The sequence below is a fragment of the Salarias fasciatus genome, chromosome 8, assembly GCF_902148845.1.
Source record: "Salarias fasciatus chromosome 8, fSalaFa1.1, whole genome shotgun sequence".
In the NCBI taxonomy this organism is placed as follows: domain Eukaryota; kingdom Metazoa; phylum Chordata; class Actinopteri; order Blenniiformes; family Blenniidae; genus Salarias; species Salarias fasciatus.
The window spans coordinates 7,585,923-7,599,286 of record NC_043752.1 but is presented as its reverse complement, the minus strand read 5'-3'; the positions used below and the strand labels follow the sequence as shown (position 1 = coordinate 7,599,286).

Sequence of the window (13,364 nt, the reverse complement as noted above, 5' to 3'; positions counted from 1 at the left end):
TAAGTCCGTACTGAATGTTGGATTTGGGAGGGTGACACACACATACACTTCCAAACACACCACCAACACTCACTCACCATCACGGCCGTGGTTCCCGCACCGCGTATACCATCCAAATTTACAGACCAGACTGTAGCCCTGATTCTGATACCACCGTGCGTCGTAAGGCAATGCGCATACCAACCACGGGTTATTCCTACTCCCCCCGGGGGGCGGAAATAACCTACTAACCTTGGTCTAACAACCAGCTTCCTTTCTTGCTCTTTTCTTTGCTCTACACCTTCACTCCTCCATTTTGAACATGTGATCCAATTGTCTGAAATGAAGCGAGTATGTGTATGTAGCCAGTTAGAACAAGAACCGAGAGCCCTGCCCAGGTTCCCCTCTGCCTTACCGCCCAGGTGCTCACCTCTCAACCTTGAACTGTTTGAACTCTGGACTGTTTATGGACATTATGCTTCACAGGATCTGTGGATTATTCGTCCCGTACGTTGCTCCAAAGACTGTGAACTGAATCCCACTCTTCGGACCAAAGGGGGGATGTTGGGGACGCACTGATGGACAGACCCAGCTAAGGCATGACCCGGAGTCATGTTGTCTGCGAATACTGTCCCCCGTCATGAAGGAGACATGACCCCCACTGTGGTGGAGACGCAGCAGACTTTGAAGCTCTCTAGAACAAAGAGAGAAACTTCTTCCTCTCAGCAGGAGGCCACAGCCATCTTGTTCCCCAGAACCTGAGATGGCTGCCCATGTCCTCCACCATGTGCTCAGAACAAAGAAACCCTCATGTAATGGCCGCTTATCTGTCCTCACAGAACAAAGAAGCCAGATAAGGGTGCAATACCACTGCCAACCTCACGAGGGCGCTCGGGAGGCTCCTCCCCAGAGCAGAGGAGGGAGGACTCGGATCGCCTTCTGATTGGCTGAGCGACCGCCACTCAAAAGTTGAGATCCCGCCCTCCATCTTCAGAGTTCTAAAAGAATTTTATCCAGGAAGGACGCACAGCCGTCTCTCCAACGGATTATACCCGGTACCTAACGGACCCGCTGGCCGGGACTTTTGGGACCAGTTTCTCTTCACCGGTGAACCCCCTTTTCCCAGCGGAGCAGAACGGCAGGGACTCCCCTGGAGCAGAACGGCAGGGACTCCCCCGGAGCAGACCGAAGACACCAGCTGGACCACGGCTCAGAGCTCCTCCGTTCTCCTCCCCCTGCAAAACCCAACTGAGGACCCGGACAGAGGAACCGGGACCTCTTCCTCCACGTGGATCTCTCCAAGAGCCTGAGGTTCTGTTGGACGCAACAGAACCCGATCGAGATCAGAGCGACGGCTTTGATCTCCCCACCGAACACCTCATCAGCCACAGGACCCACAGCGGCGGAGAGCCGCTCGTTAAAGCCCCATCACACAAGGTTTGAGACCTGGGCAGGCTTTAGGCAGCTTAGATAGTGGTGATGATTCAATGCTTGTGTGTTTTTATTGTGAACCAGGACTGAAGCCGTTCATGATATATGCATTGCTGTTTCCGTTGTTTCCTTCCTTCACCTTGCTCCGTCTCACTCTCTCCTCGTGCGCCCCTGTGCGCACGTTCACGAGCACGCGCTTCCTCCCCACAACCCGCAAGATGCTGGCTAGCCCTGCATCTGTGCGTGTGAGGTAGGAAGACAGGCTCATCTTCCTCCGCCTTTCCTCTTTACTAACCCGAGAGTAGGGAATTGAACAGCGCGGTAGACCTCGAGTCGAGAGCACGCACGCGCGCCGCTCGCCGCTCGCTCGCTCTCTGTCTCACTCTCTCACTCCGCCCCTCCCCGCTACCCCTCCCGTGGTAGCCGGACAGGGACCGTCGCTCCGCCCTCACTCAGTTCGCGGAGCCCAGACCCGGGACCCAGAGAGACTCCCCCGCTCTCTCATCCTCTCTCCCCCTCTCTCTCGTCTACGCAAGCGTGGATCGCGGGGTCCACAGATGCGCTGCCCGTCGGGCGTTCCCTCATTCTCTCTCTCTCTCTCTCTCTACCTCGCATGCGGACACCCACGTGCTGACTCCTCAGCGACCCACACACTCACGAACACCCGAACGTGACCCGAGTCACGCCTACTTCGTGAGTGACTCAGGATCGACCCCTGTCGCTTCGGGTGGCCGCTCCGCCACACACACACACACACCCACGCTCACGCCCACAATCACACACACCTCCTCTTCCTCCAGGAAGAAGGACCACACAGCCGACCCCATCGGGCCACGCTCCGAACGGGTTAACGCCCCTTCCTGTGCGTCTCCGGACGCTCACACACACACACACACACACACACACACACACACACACACACACACACACACACACGACTTGCAAGTTTGAATGTTTTGTTTTGTTGATCATGTGTTAATTAGTAATAGACATTGTTAATAAACGCTCATTAACTGAACTGAACGATTCATGCTTCTTTTTGGATGTCTTGTGACAAATGCCCATGGTTGGACAGTCTATGCTCGATCTCACACCTTCTCTGATAATTTAACGGTTGTTTATCCAAAGATTAACCTCCAGTTTAAATTATTTTTCCATCTTTGAGACTGAAAATTGGTAATGAATGTTCCTCTGACGAGGTGGTGCCCCGGAATTATCAATTAAATAACCCACAGGTTTATTTAATGCATAATTCACAACTTCATTCAGCTCATTTTCTGTAATTTACCCATTTCCAGTAATTGGTAATGTGTGGCATTATTGATTAATTAATAACACCTTGTTAATCAATAAGTTAATGGTTCAATCACTCTGTGGTCTACTCCATTCCCAAATAGCTGATTATTTAACATTATTAACGAATAAATAACCATTTATTCTGATTAATAATAATTGATGTTGGGTTAAATTACTTGGTGCTTCACTTTAAACAGTTTATTATGCCATAATTGATTGTTATTGGTGATCCACTGTTAATGACCTGCAATTATTAATTGGTAAATCAAAATTTACCCAAATTAATAAGTAACTAAATTACCTAAAGTAATCCATTACTCTCAGTAATCCATACTTTAGTAATTTATTCCCAATTACCAATCGTAAACCCCAACAAGTGAATATTTAAAACTTTTACTCCATTTTGGTGTCTTCGGAGCCACTGAAAGTGCAACTTTTTGAAAACCCTCCAACTCCATGAAAATGGATGAAAACACAACTTTTTAAAACCACTGCCACTGTAAATGCACCCCTCAGCGGTATTAAATAGTTCTTCTAATTCAGGAGTAGATTGACAATAACAATAGCAGCCTCCAGAGTGTCACGACATCCCGTCCATATTCTCCTGGGACTTAGTTTTGTCAGGTAACCCATACAAAATCAATTTGTTAATGTTTATGGTGTATTATTCTCTGTGCATTTGTGTGTGGATTCACTACAGGAACAACCAACAGTTCCTACTAGTGGCCTGAAATGTTAACTACATTGTTAGGGTCTCTGCCATTTCTGTGTCAGTGGATTTCTTGGAAATGGCACATCTTCAAAACATTTTTGTGTAAATGTGAATAAGAGTTGTCAAACATCAAACTATATTTTATGACTGATTGAGAGCTGTGGAGGAGCAGCTGCTCACTCAGTAGTATTTCAAACTTGACTCGAGATGATGAGGAATTGTAGTGTATTTATGATTTTAATCAGGTTTCATTCTCAATTCGAACATTTGCTTGCTGCATGATCAACAAAGTACAACATTTACTCGAAGTTATTGTTTGTTCCCGAAATGTGCTTATTTTGCTATTCACTGGTGGTTATTTAACTTTTAGGGGCTGAACTTTGAACTGGGTCTCAGCTTTGTTCATGCTGACATGATATTGGGGCAATGAAGAAATCCCACATTAATAATTAACCACAAATTAATCAATCAGCTCATTCTGTTTATTTAGGGAAAGTTTTAACCTTTCCAACTGAACTGCTGGTCAATTATAACACTATGTTGTGTAACAAGCTCAAAATATGGGTTTATGACTGCGAAGACTTGAAAGTTCTCACCTCTCTGGCTTTCTCCTGAGCAAACACCCTCTCTATCATCTCAGCTGTTCCCAGGGTCGGTTTATTCATGGACTTTCCAACTATCTCCAAGATAATGGAAATGGCGAGAGCCCCCAGTCCCACGGCATACGGCACCGGTGTATAGCCGCTCAATTCTTGACCCAGTTTTTCCACAGCACTTCCAATATCTGTCAATTCCACTTTAAACAAGACCTGGTCTCTGTAAGCATTTAGCTCTGCAGTCGAGTTGAGTCCAGAGAATCTCTGCAGGGAACTGAGAGGAGATGTCAGTTTGTGAGATATTTATCATAGTGACTTTCATATGAACATTAATTATGCAGCTTTGACATGTCTTTGTGCAAATTGTGGTCAAAATGTGTCAAAATAATTAACTAAATATTTTGTTAAACCTGACATTGTAAAATGTTTTTTTCTGAATTTTTTTTATGCCAACTTGCCAACCTGTCAATTCCAAAACCCTCCCAGTTGTCTGGAGACAACAGTGTGTTGACATATCCGGTGTAGTCGACTGGCGGCCTTTGAGATGACGAGTCTTGCCCCATGTTGATCTCTTCTTTTTCTTCTTGTCGTCGTAGAAGAAACTGGAACCAAAGAACCGTATCTTTAAACAAATTCTTTGTGCTGCTGATCAAATAAGACCAAAGACCTTCTTTTAACTTGTTGCACAGAAAGAACTTAAATTCCCTGTACAGATTAAGAACCAGCAATGTATCATGTAACACAAGCTACTGGTGTCGCTCTGTTATCCGTTATCTCTGATCTGTTATCAGAAGTATCTTGGAACTCCTTTTTGACAAACAACCTGTCAATGTCAAGGTAGCTGGATTGAGTCAAGAAACTGTTTTCACACAAAACCACAAGAATAAATCTTCAACATGAATGACTTGGTTATTGAGCAAGAACTGGAAAAGGTTAAATTAACTCTTGGTGACTCCCAGTGTAAAGATCTTCACTTGTTCTTGGCTGATTTTTTTTTTAATTGAACATCAATAAATACATATAATTGTAATGACAACATCAATTAAAAGTATATTAACTGATCAAAACTATCAAATGAGACTGAAAACAGATAACTGCTTACCTCAACCGCCTCGAAAGATGAGTAGTTCTGGTTAATTTCTTCTGTCTGAGACAACCCAGTAAATTTTGTTTATTTATTAGTGGAAAGTTTGAACAGTGTGGATTAAAGTTCACATTGCACCAATGAAGAGATCTGTTGACATAGCCAAGAGATTAGAAGAAAGGCATCAAAAGGTGAGAGCTTTGAAAGTCCAAACAGGACTTTCTCAAATCTGTTGTAACTACTGTGCTTACTGTGCATGTATTTTTTTTTTTCACTCTTAATGTAAAAGTTCTCTCAGTGGTCTTTAACCAGATGCAGACTTTTCTTTCCTCTGCTGCCGACTTGCTGTACAATGAAGTCTTGATCGTTTTGTTCATGAACCAATCTACGAAGAACAGATGAATGTTCTTTCTACTTTCCAATGAGGCCTTTTCATATTGAGATTCCCCCTTCCCTCAAAAATTACAGGATGTTTTCTGTATGTTTTATTGAAAGAAAATATGTCCAGGTGGGGGGCAGGACGGGGGATTTGGGGGCATATTGGCGATGGATAGGATGGAACTGAGCACAGAGCCCTGCGGAACACCGGAGGAGAGGGGAGATGGCTGAGATATAAACAATTGTGTGGTGTGACCAGAGAAGCATGACCTTAACCAGTCCGCGGGGGAGTTGGATACTCTAGTACAGGGGTCGGCAACCCGCGGCTCCAGAGCCGCATGCGGCTCTTTAGCGCCCCCCCAAGTGGCTCCCTGCAGCCTCTTCAAAAATGTATGAAAATGGAAAAATATGGGGGGATATATTTTTTGTTTTAATATGGTTTCTGTGGGAGGACAAACATTCTTAGCGTTTCACAATGCTGTAAAGGCGTGCATAATAAATTTTAAATTTCAACATTTCAACAACACTGCAGCGCGGCGCCGTGCCAGGCAGGTAGCTGCTGTAAACAAACCGGCGGGTCTGTCATGGGCCATGGATCCCAAAGGTAAAAAGAGAAAGATAGCGGATCAGAACAGAGGATTCAAGGAAGAATGGACTGAATCATTTGCTTTCATTGCCAATGCGGAAGGATTGCCTGCATGTTTGCTTTGTAACGAGAAGTTATCAAATAACAAAATTAGTCCTTTGGAAAGACATTTTCAGGGAAGGCATGCTACATTTGCAGCCGACCACCCAGTTCGCCGAGAGAAAACGTGCTTCTGAAGAAATTAGAGGAGCGCAAAGATCGATTTAAGAAGTGGATTGCATCTCCAAACTCCACTGCTGCTGGAAGCTTTGTTGCAACCCGAGAGATAATAACGGAGGAAAACCGCCTCTCTACGCAAAGACGGTGAGAGAAACGGCAGGTGCAAACACCGCCCCGCCTCAGAGGAGAGCTGCAGTCCTGAGTGAAGACTGAAGTTTCATCTCACATGTCCGATGTTGAGAAGCTGTCCAGTGATATCCGAAAACAGAAGTCACATTAAACGGGTGAGAACACAATCCTGTCAAAGGCACGTATTTGTTGTCAAAGTTAATTTTATAAAGAGATTTCCGATTGTTGTCAGTATTTTGAATAACACGCAGGCATGTTATTGTGTTTAATTGCTCAGGTCCGAGGATTGCTGCGCTGGTGTTGTGCTGTCTGTTGCTGAGAGAGGAGGAGGAAAAGAGAAGAGGATGCTGCTGCGCTGCACCCTTCACTGAGTTACTTATTTGCAGAAAACTAAAGAGAAGAGGATAACACGCAGAAATCAAATGCCTTATCTTAACTTTATGCTTTACATTTTCAGAAAGCTTTTCTACCGTCTTTTACTTTTTCAAGCAAGCTGCCTTTTAATTGCAGGCTGTTTTATTACTCGTTTGCAATTGTGGCCTTTTCATTTGTGTCTGTTGCTGCCATCAGTGGGAAAATAGAAAAAGGATTGTTCTGCATTTTATTCATTTGCACTGACTTCGGCTACCTAACTTTGCATTTGCAGAATGCACAGAAATGCACTGAAATCAAAATAAAAAAGCTTGATTTCATTTTATATAACCTATTTACCTTTTCAAAAGGCTGCTGTTCTATTTGTAAAGTTGCAGATTGTGTTTTAACTGCAGGTGTTTTATTGCACTGTTACCCAGATAATGGAAAAAGAGAAGAGGATTGTATTATTGAAGTTTGAAGAGGATTGCACTTTATTTCCATGGGAAGGTGTGACTTTACAGGAGGCCTATCAATAGGATAGGAGGATGGATAAAAATCCAGATTTGGCTACAGTCAAGAGGTTGCCGTTGATTTCACGAGGGCTGTGTCTGTGCTGTGATGAAGGACAACAAAATGAAACAGTTTGGAGAGATTGTTGCTGGACATGACATGAGGCAGTTCACTTCAGTTGCTCAAAGATATAGAAAAGTGCAGATTAGAAAGGGGACGAGGTTCAATGAAGCTGTTGAGGTCAGAGCTGAGATATTCAAATTCTGAGTCCCAGCAACAGATTTGAGAGATGGATGACGGCAGTTATCAGAAGTGAGAAGGAGGATCAGTTTTGATTTGGATTTCCGAGTGAGATCTGACATGTCCGCAACAGAGGAGAGGTGGAAATATATGAATGGTTGGATGAGAGGGAGCAGAAAAATACAGGGAGGAAAACTGCATGTGCTGACATCTCATGGCTGCATCTCCACACTGCAATGAGAGGCAGAAGTTCCATGATGACAAACTTTTTTTCTTATTGGTTGGTCTTGAACGGTCTCAAGGAACCACGTCAAACCCAAACTAAATGATTGATGCAACGCATTGAAGTGTCATTCGGCAATTTGGGCACAGTGTCTGGTTGTACATAAAGACAATAACTTCTGCTCAGCTTTGTGGCGATAACTCTCAGATTTAAGCCTTCAAGTAAAGATTAGACATCTGTCAAGAACAACAAAACACACAGCATGTACTGTGCATTTGTACTGTGTCTTCAAATTCAGCTTTGCTATTGGACAACTCCTTCAAGGAGAATTCAGCTGGACATTAGATGTGTTCAATCTTTGGAGTTATGAGGATCAATTGAGGTGTTTGGTTCCATCAATCAAATATGCAACATTCAGGGCATTATTGGTGCATTTGGGTGATCAGTTGTGTGATGTCGTCAGCAGTCGTATCGTATAGCTCGGTGCAGTCTGTAGAGCAGTAGTGACAGTAGTTCCCAAATGGAATGTCCCCGATCTGTTGTAACAAACATGAGAGCTGCTCCAGGTCCCGTATGATCCAGAACTGGTTAAAGCAGCACAGAAGTATCGTTTTCCCTGACCAGTGGCATACCTTTGTGTTCTTCATACAGCGTAACCATTTGTACAGACTGTTTATGTCTGGAAGTTTTGTTTTTTTTCTTTTCCTGGAAGTCACAATTCAAGTTGTGTTTAACAGTAAAAAAAAAAAAAAGCACTTTGGAATGCTGAAGGTAAAGAAAGTCTTCAGCACAGAATCTCACGTTCCATTCTGAATGAATTGAATAAACACTGCTGACTTCTTCAGCAATTCAATGAAACTCCTTTCTCAGTTTGCTTGACATGGATTTGACCGATTCACAGTTTGAAAAATAATCTCTTCATTATTTTATTTTGTGAAGATGAGTGTTCAAAATGTTTTTGATCTTTGTTTTCCGTTTTTCCTCACGAGAAAGTCAAAGTTTTCACTTCTGTCATGGAATATCTTGAGAGATTCAGAGGAATGTGCTTTTATTAGATGTTTAAATATTTCTTTAAACAAAATACATGCATTTTCTCATAGTCCTGGTGCCCCGGTGTCCTTGTTTTATTTCTTTGTGGTTCTCTTCAAATGACCTCTAAATGTAAAAACAAGAACTCTGAGACTGGAGAAAAGTGTGTGTCAATATTTTTAGCATCAAGTGTTCATTCACTGATTATCACTGATGTTATTTGTGTTTCGACAGAAATTTGGCCATCGGCATTGGAATCCAGAATTTCCCAGAAGGCTTGGCGGTTAGCCTGCCGCTCCGGGGTTCAGGAGTGTCGACATGGACAGCTTTCTGGTAGAAGACGTCCCGCCTGTTGTTTGCAGAGGTTGAAGGGTTGTGCCATGACCGCCAGTGTTTCCCCCTCAGGTACGGGCAGCTGAGCGGCATGGTTGAACCTGCTGCCGGGCTGCTGGGCGCCCTCGCTGTCGTGTTGGCAGAACCTCTGCTGCCCTACGCTTTGGCGTTCGCTGCCGGGGCGATGGTCTACGTGGTGGTGGACGACATTATTCCAGAAGCTCAAGTCAGGTGAGAGAGAAGCGAGTGGATGGTTTCAAGTGAAAATGCATCAGAGGTTTCCTTCACGTCTTCCTCCTGCTCTGTTGCTCCTTCTCTCCAGTGGAAACGGGAAGCTGGCCTCCTGGACCTCCATCCTGGGCTTCGTGGTGATGATGTCTCTGGACGTAGGGCTCGGCTGACTCCACCGTGACGTTCGTCCAACCCTCGGTGGCCATGATCACATCACAATGATGCTGACCTCCGTTTTTTATAAAAGGACCAAATGAAGTTTTTCACTTCAGTCAGAATCGTTGCCACTTGAAGCTGACGGCCGGAAATGTAGAAGTGTTTTTTAAAACAAGTTGAAAATGCAGTCGTCCTTGAACATCTCTCTTTATTACAATTAATATGTGCAGTGGAAGAGCAGTGGACACTTTTCTTTAATTTAAAATCATATCTTGAAGGAATAATTCAAATGTCAACACTGGTGAATGTTTCTTCTTGAAGTCTTTGTCAAAAACATCATTCAAAAGGTGAATGAGTGTGTTTCAGTTTGCTTTTTTCCAGTTTTCTCAAGGTGGTGATGCTTAAAGTTTAATGCTCTGATTGATGTTTACTGGTTCTCCAAATGAATAACTTGATGTTGCCTTTTGAAAACAGTGAAGCACAATGTGATTCATGCAGTACAAAACATGAAAACTTGACTTTTTGAAGCTACAGATTTTGGAATTCATATAATTTTAACAGTGCTCTCATTAGTTGTTTGTGAACTGTTTGTTTTCTATAACAAACTAAGAAGAAGACGTTTCTGCATTCAAGTTTCCTGTTGATGTTAAAATCTGTCAAATTAACAGAAGAACATTTGAGGAATTTATATAATTCAACAATCTATTTTCACCTGAAGACAAGACAGCGTATGAAAAATTGGCAATTCAAAGGAAATAAACATTACTCCTGCATCAAAAAAGCCAATTCAGCCCAGCCAATGTTTTTTTGAAATTTCACCTGTTCTCTCCATTTCAGTCAGATCGAAGCTTCAGTATCCATCCTTGCCTTCTATTGGTCCTTCAAACAGATTAAAGTCTCAAAAAGCCTCTTCTTCACTTCCTGCTACCATGTCGACTTGTCATTGGACTCCAGCTTCCTCATCAAAAGAGAATTTTTAAAATCTTTAAACATCCTTCCCTTGTACTGACCCTTTCAACAGATCATCTATTCGTAGTAAGTCCCAGAAAGTGTCTTTTTTTTGACTGTTTGTAATTTGAAGCCAGCCTCCTGGTCTTTTCCATTGCTACTTCTCATGGAATGCACTGCATCAGGAGCAGTGGGCCACATAGACACTTGAATCCTGACCTCATATCAGCTTGTCCAAGACTTCAGATCCTTGTCCTTAATAATCAATGAGCAAAGGAAGGCAAAACCATCTTGTTATGAATTGACTGGGTGCTTTGTGACTGCTTTAAATAGAGCAGACAGTTCTTCTTGGATAAAAAAACTGCGATCCATGAAACAGCTTCCTGCTGCAGGGTGATTACCATGAACACAGCACAAGGACACGTTCAGTGGTCAAACGTTTAATGTGAGAGCTGAAGCATGAATCAAACAATCAGAACACAAAAAAGTCATGAAAACCCATGAGCCAAAGATTTGAAAACCACATGAAATAATCAATTGTTTCAAACCGACAGCAGTGAGTGGGGTTGCCTTCTTTCCATCTGTAGTGTTCATTCATTGTGCAATTTGGTTTGCAGCTCGAGAGATAACAGCAATACCACTGAACACCTGTTGGGGCAGTGTTGTGCAGTTTACTGCTGGTCAGGGCGACTCAGCACTGGTCCTTGTGGCCTGCAGTTCTGCACGTTTTGTGTTTCTCCCAGTTGCAGCTCATGGCCTGTGGATCATGTGTGAACTTGGAAAAACACACAGTTGTCAGATTTCTTAGAAGAAAGACTATCAAAAAGTGGGCCTGGTAAAGGCACATCTGCCATTTTCTGGTCTGAGCATCTGGACGAAGAGACTATTAAAAAGAAGAAAGAAATAATTGGTTGAATCGTTGATCTTTTATGTTATATTGGCCTCAACATCCATAAAAACACCAATGAGACCAAACGTGGTCACATTGGTCTGACCTCCAGTGGTGTCACTACTGAACTGAGGCTTCTTTTAACTTTAACTTCTGCACCTTTTTCCACAGCAGCCTGTTTTTCTGATTCTATCCATGAGGTCGAGTTTAGATTCTGACATAAAAATCACTCTTTTGGCTCACAAGTGTTGGAATGTTCGCTTCTACGGTTGAAAAATAAGTATCTGCCCAAGTAATCCGTGGATCAGAAAAAAGTTGTTCAACTATTTCATCTTTCTCTGTGTTGTGGGCGCAGCCAGAAAATTCATGAACTTTTGGATTTGGATTGAAACTTTCAGGAAACGACACTTTACAATATGGATCTAATGTCGTGGTGCACATTCCTAAACACAAATGAACACGCAGACTGAATTCAAGAACATTGCGTACATACTCCTTGTATTTCTTAATAAGGACATTGATGTCTTGCTGGTAGATCCTCGCTGCTTGAATGGCTCTGGATCCATCTGCCCCCTGCAGTCGATCCTCATGGATCAACATCTGGGTGTGGAAAGCAGCTCCGTTCACCCACTGCTTTAGAGACCGAGTGTTCATGTGTCCGTCCACCAGCATGGAATTCTTTGCAAGTAAAGATAAAAACACAGTTTGACAGCATTAATACATATGTGCAAAGACTGAAAAGTTGGAATCATCTTTCCATCCATCCATCCATTTTCTACCGCTTATCCGGGGCCGGGTCGCGGGGGCAGCAGTCTCAGCAGGGATGCCCAGACTTCCCTGTCCCCAGACACTTCCTCCAGCTCCTCTGGGAGGATCCCGAGGCGTTCCCAGGCCAGCCGAGAGACATAGTCTCTCCAGTGTGTCCTTGGTCTTCCCCGGGGTCTCCTCCCAGTGGGACATGCCCGGAACACCTCCCTAGGGAGGCGTCCAGGAGGCATCCTAAACAGATGTCCGAGCCACCTCAGCTGGTTCCTCTCGATGTGGAGGAGTAGCGGCTCTACTCCGAGCTCCTCCCTGGTGACTGAGCTCCTCACCCTATCTCGAAGGGAGCGCCCAGCCACCCTACGGAGGAAGCTCATTTCGGCCGCTTGTATCCGGGATCTTGTCCTTTCAGTCATGACCCAAAGCTCATGACCATAGGTGAGGGTGGGAACGTAGATTGACCAGTAAATCGAGAGCTTCACCTTTCGGCTCAGCTCCTTCTTCACCACGACGGACCGATACAACGACCGCATCACTGCAGCCGCTGCACCGATCCGCCTGTCAATCTCACGCTCCATCCGTCCCCCACTCGTGAACAAGACCCCAAGATACTTGAACTCCTCCACTTGGGCTAGGGTCTCTCCACCAACCTGGAGGGGGCAAGCCACCTTCCTCCGGTCGAGGACCATGGCCTCGGATTTGGAGGTGCTAATCCTCATCCCTGCCGCTTCACACTCGGCTGCGAACCGCCCCAGTGCATGCTGTAGGTCCGGGTTCGATGAAGCCAACAGGACAACATCATCTGCAAAAAGCAGAGATGAAATCCTGTGGTTCCCGAACCGGAACCCCTCCGGCCCCTGGCTGCACCTAGAAATTCTGTCCATGAAGATTATGAACAGAACCGGTGACAAAGGGCAGCCCTGCCGGAGTCCAACATGCACCGGGAACAGGTCCGACTTACTGCCGGCAATGCGGACCAGACTCCTACTCCGGTCATCTTTCAAATCCAGATTAAAGACCCCGACTGGTTTGCACCTTGAGCCGTGTGAGCTGGACACTGAGATCAGACTGTATTTGCTGGGTTGACTCTAACTGAAGCTGCTGGTTCCTCAAGTTGATCTGCAGACGTCTTAGATACTCCTCCATCAGGTCTCGGACCTTCACAGACAACAATAAGAGAATTGAAAATTACAGAATGTAATTCAACAAGTTGGTTTGAAATCCTGAACATGAATCATGTAGCTAAGACATATGTGACCATAGTAAAACAATCCTGAAG

The 13,364-nt window shown here is 44.4% G+C and overlaps 1 protein-coding gene across 3 annotated transcripts in view; it reads left to right on the top strand.

Annotated features, from left to right (window-relative positions):
* Positions 1 to 10,334, top strand: part of LOC115392876 (zinc transporter ZIP11) — a 137,525-nt gene extending 127,191 nt beyond the window's left edge. For 2 of the 3 annotated variants that reach the window (XM_030097534.1, XM_030097532.1), the window contains exons 8-10: positions 9,001 to 9,099; positions 9,172 to 9,330; positions 9,422 to 10,333. In XM_030097534.1, coding sequence (XP_029953394.1) covers positions 9,001 to 9,099; positions 9,172 to 9,330; positions 9,422 to 9,500 — 337 coding nt within the window. In that variant the 3' untranslated portion in view covers positions 9,501 to 10,333. Of the gene's footprint in view, positions 1 to 9,000; positions 9,100 to 9,171; positions 9,331 to 9,421 lie in introns of all 3 variants that reach the window. The other variant, XM_030097533.1, reaches the window with a different exon arrangement.
* Positions 10,335 to 13,364: the final 3,030 nt, after the last annotated feature.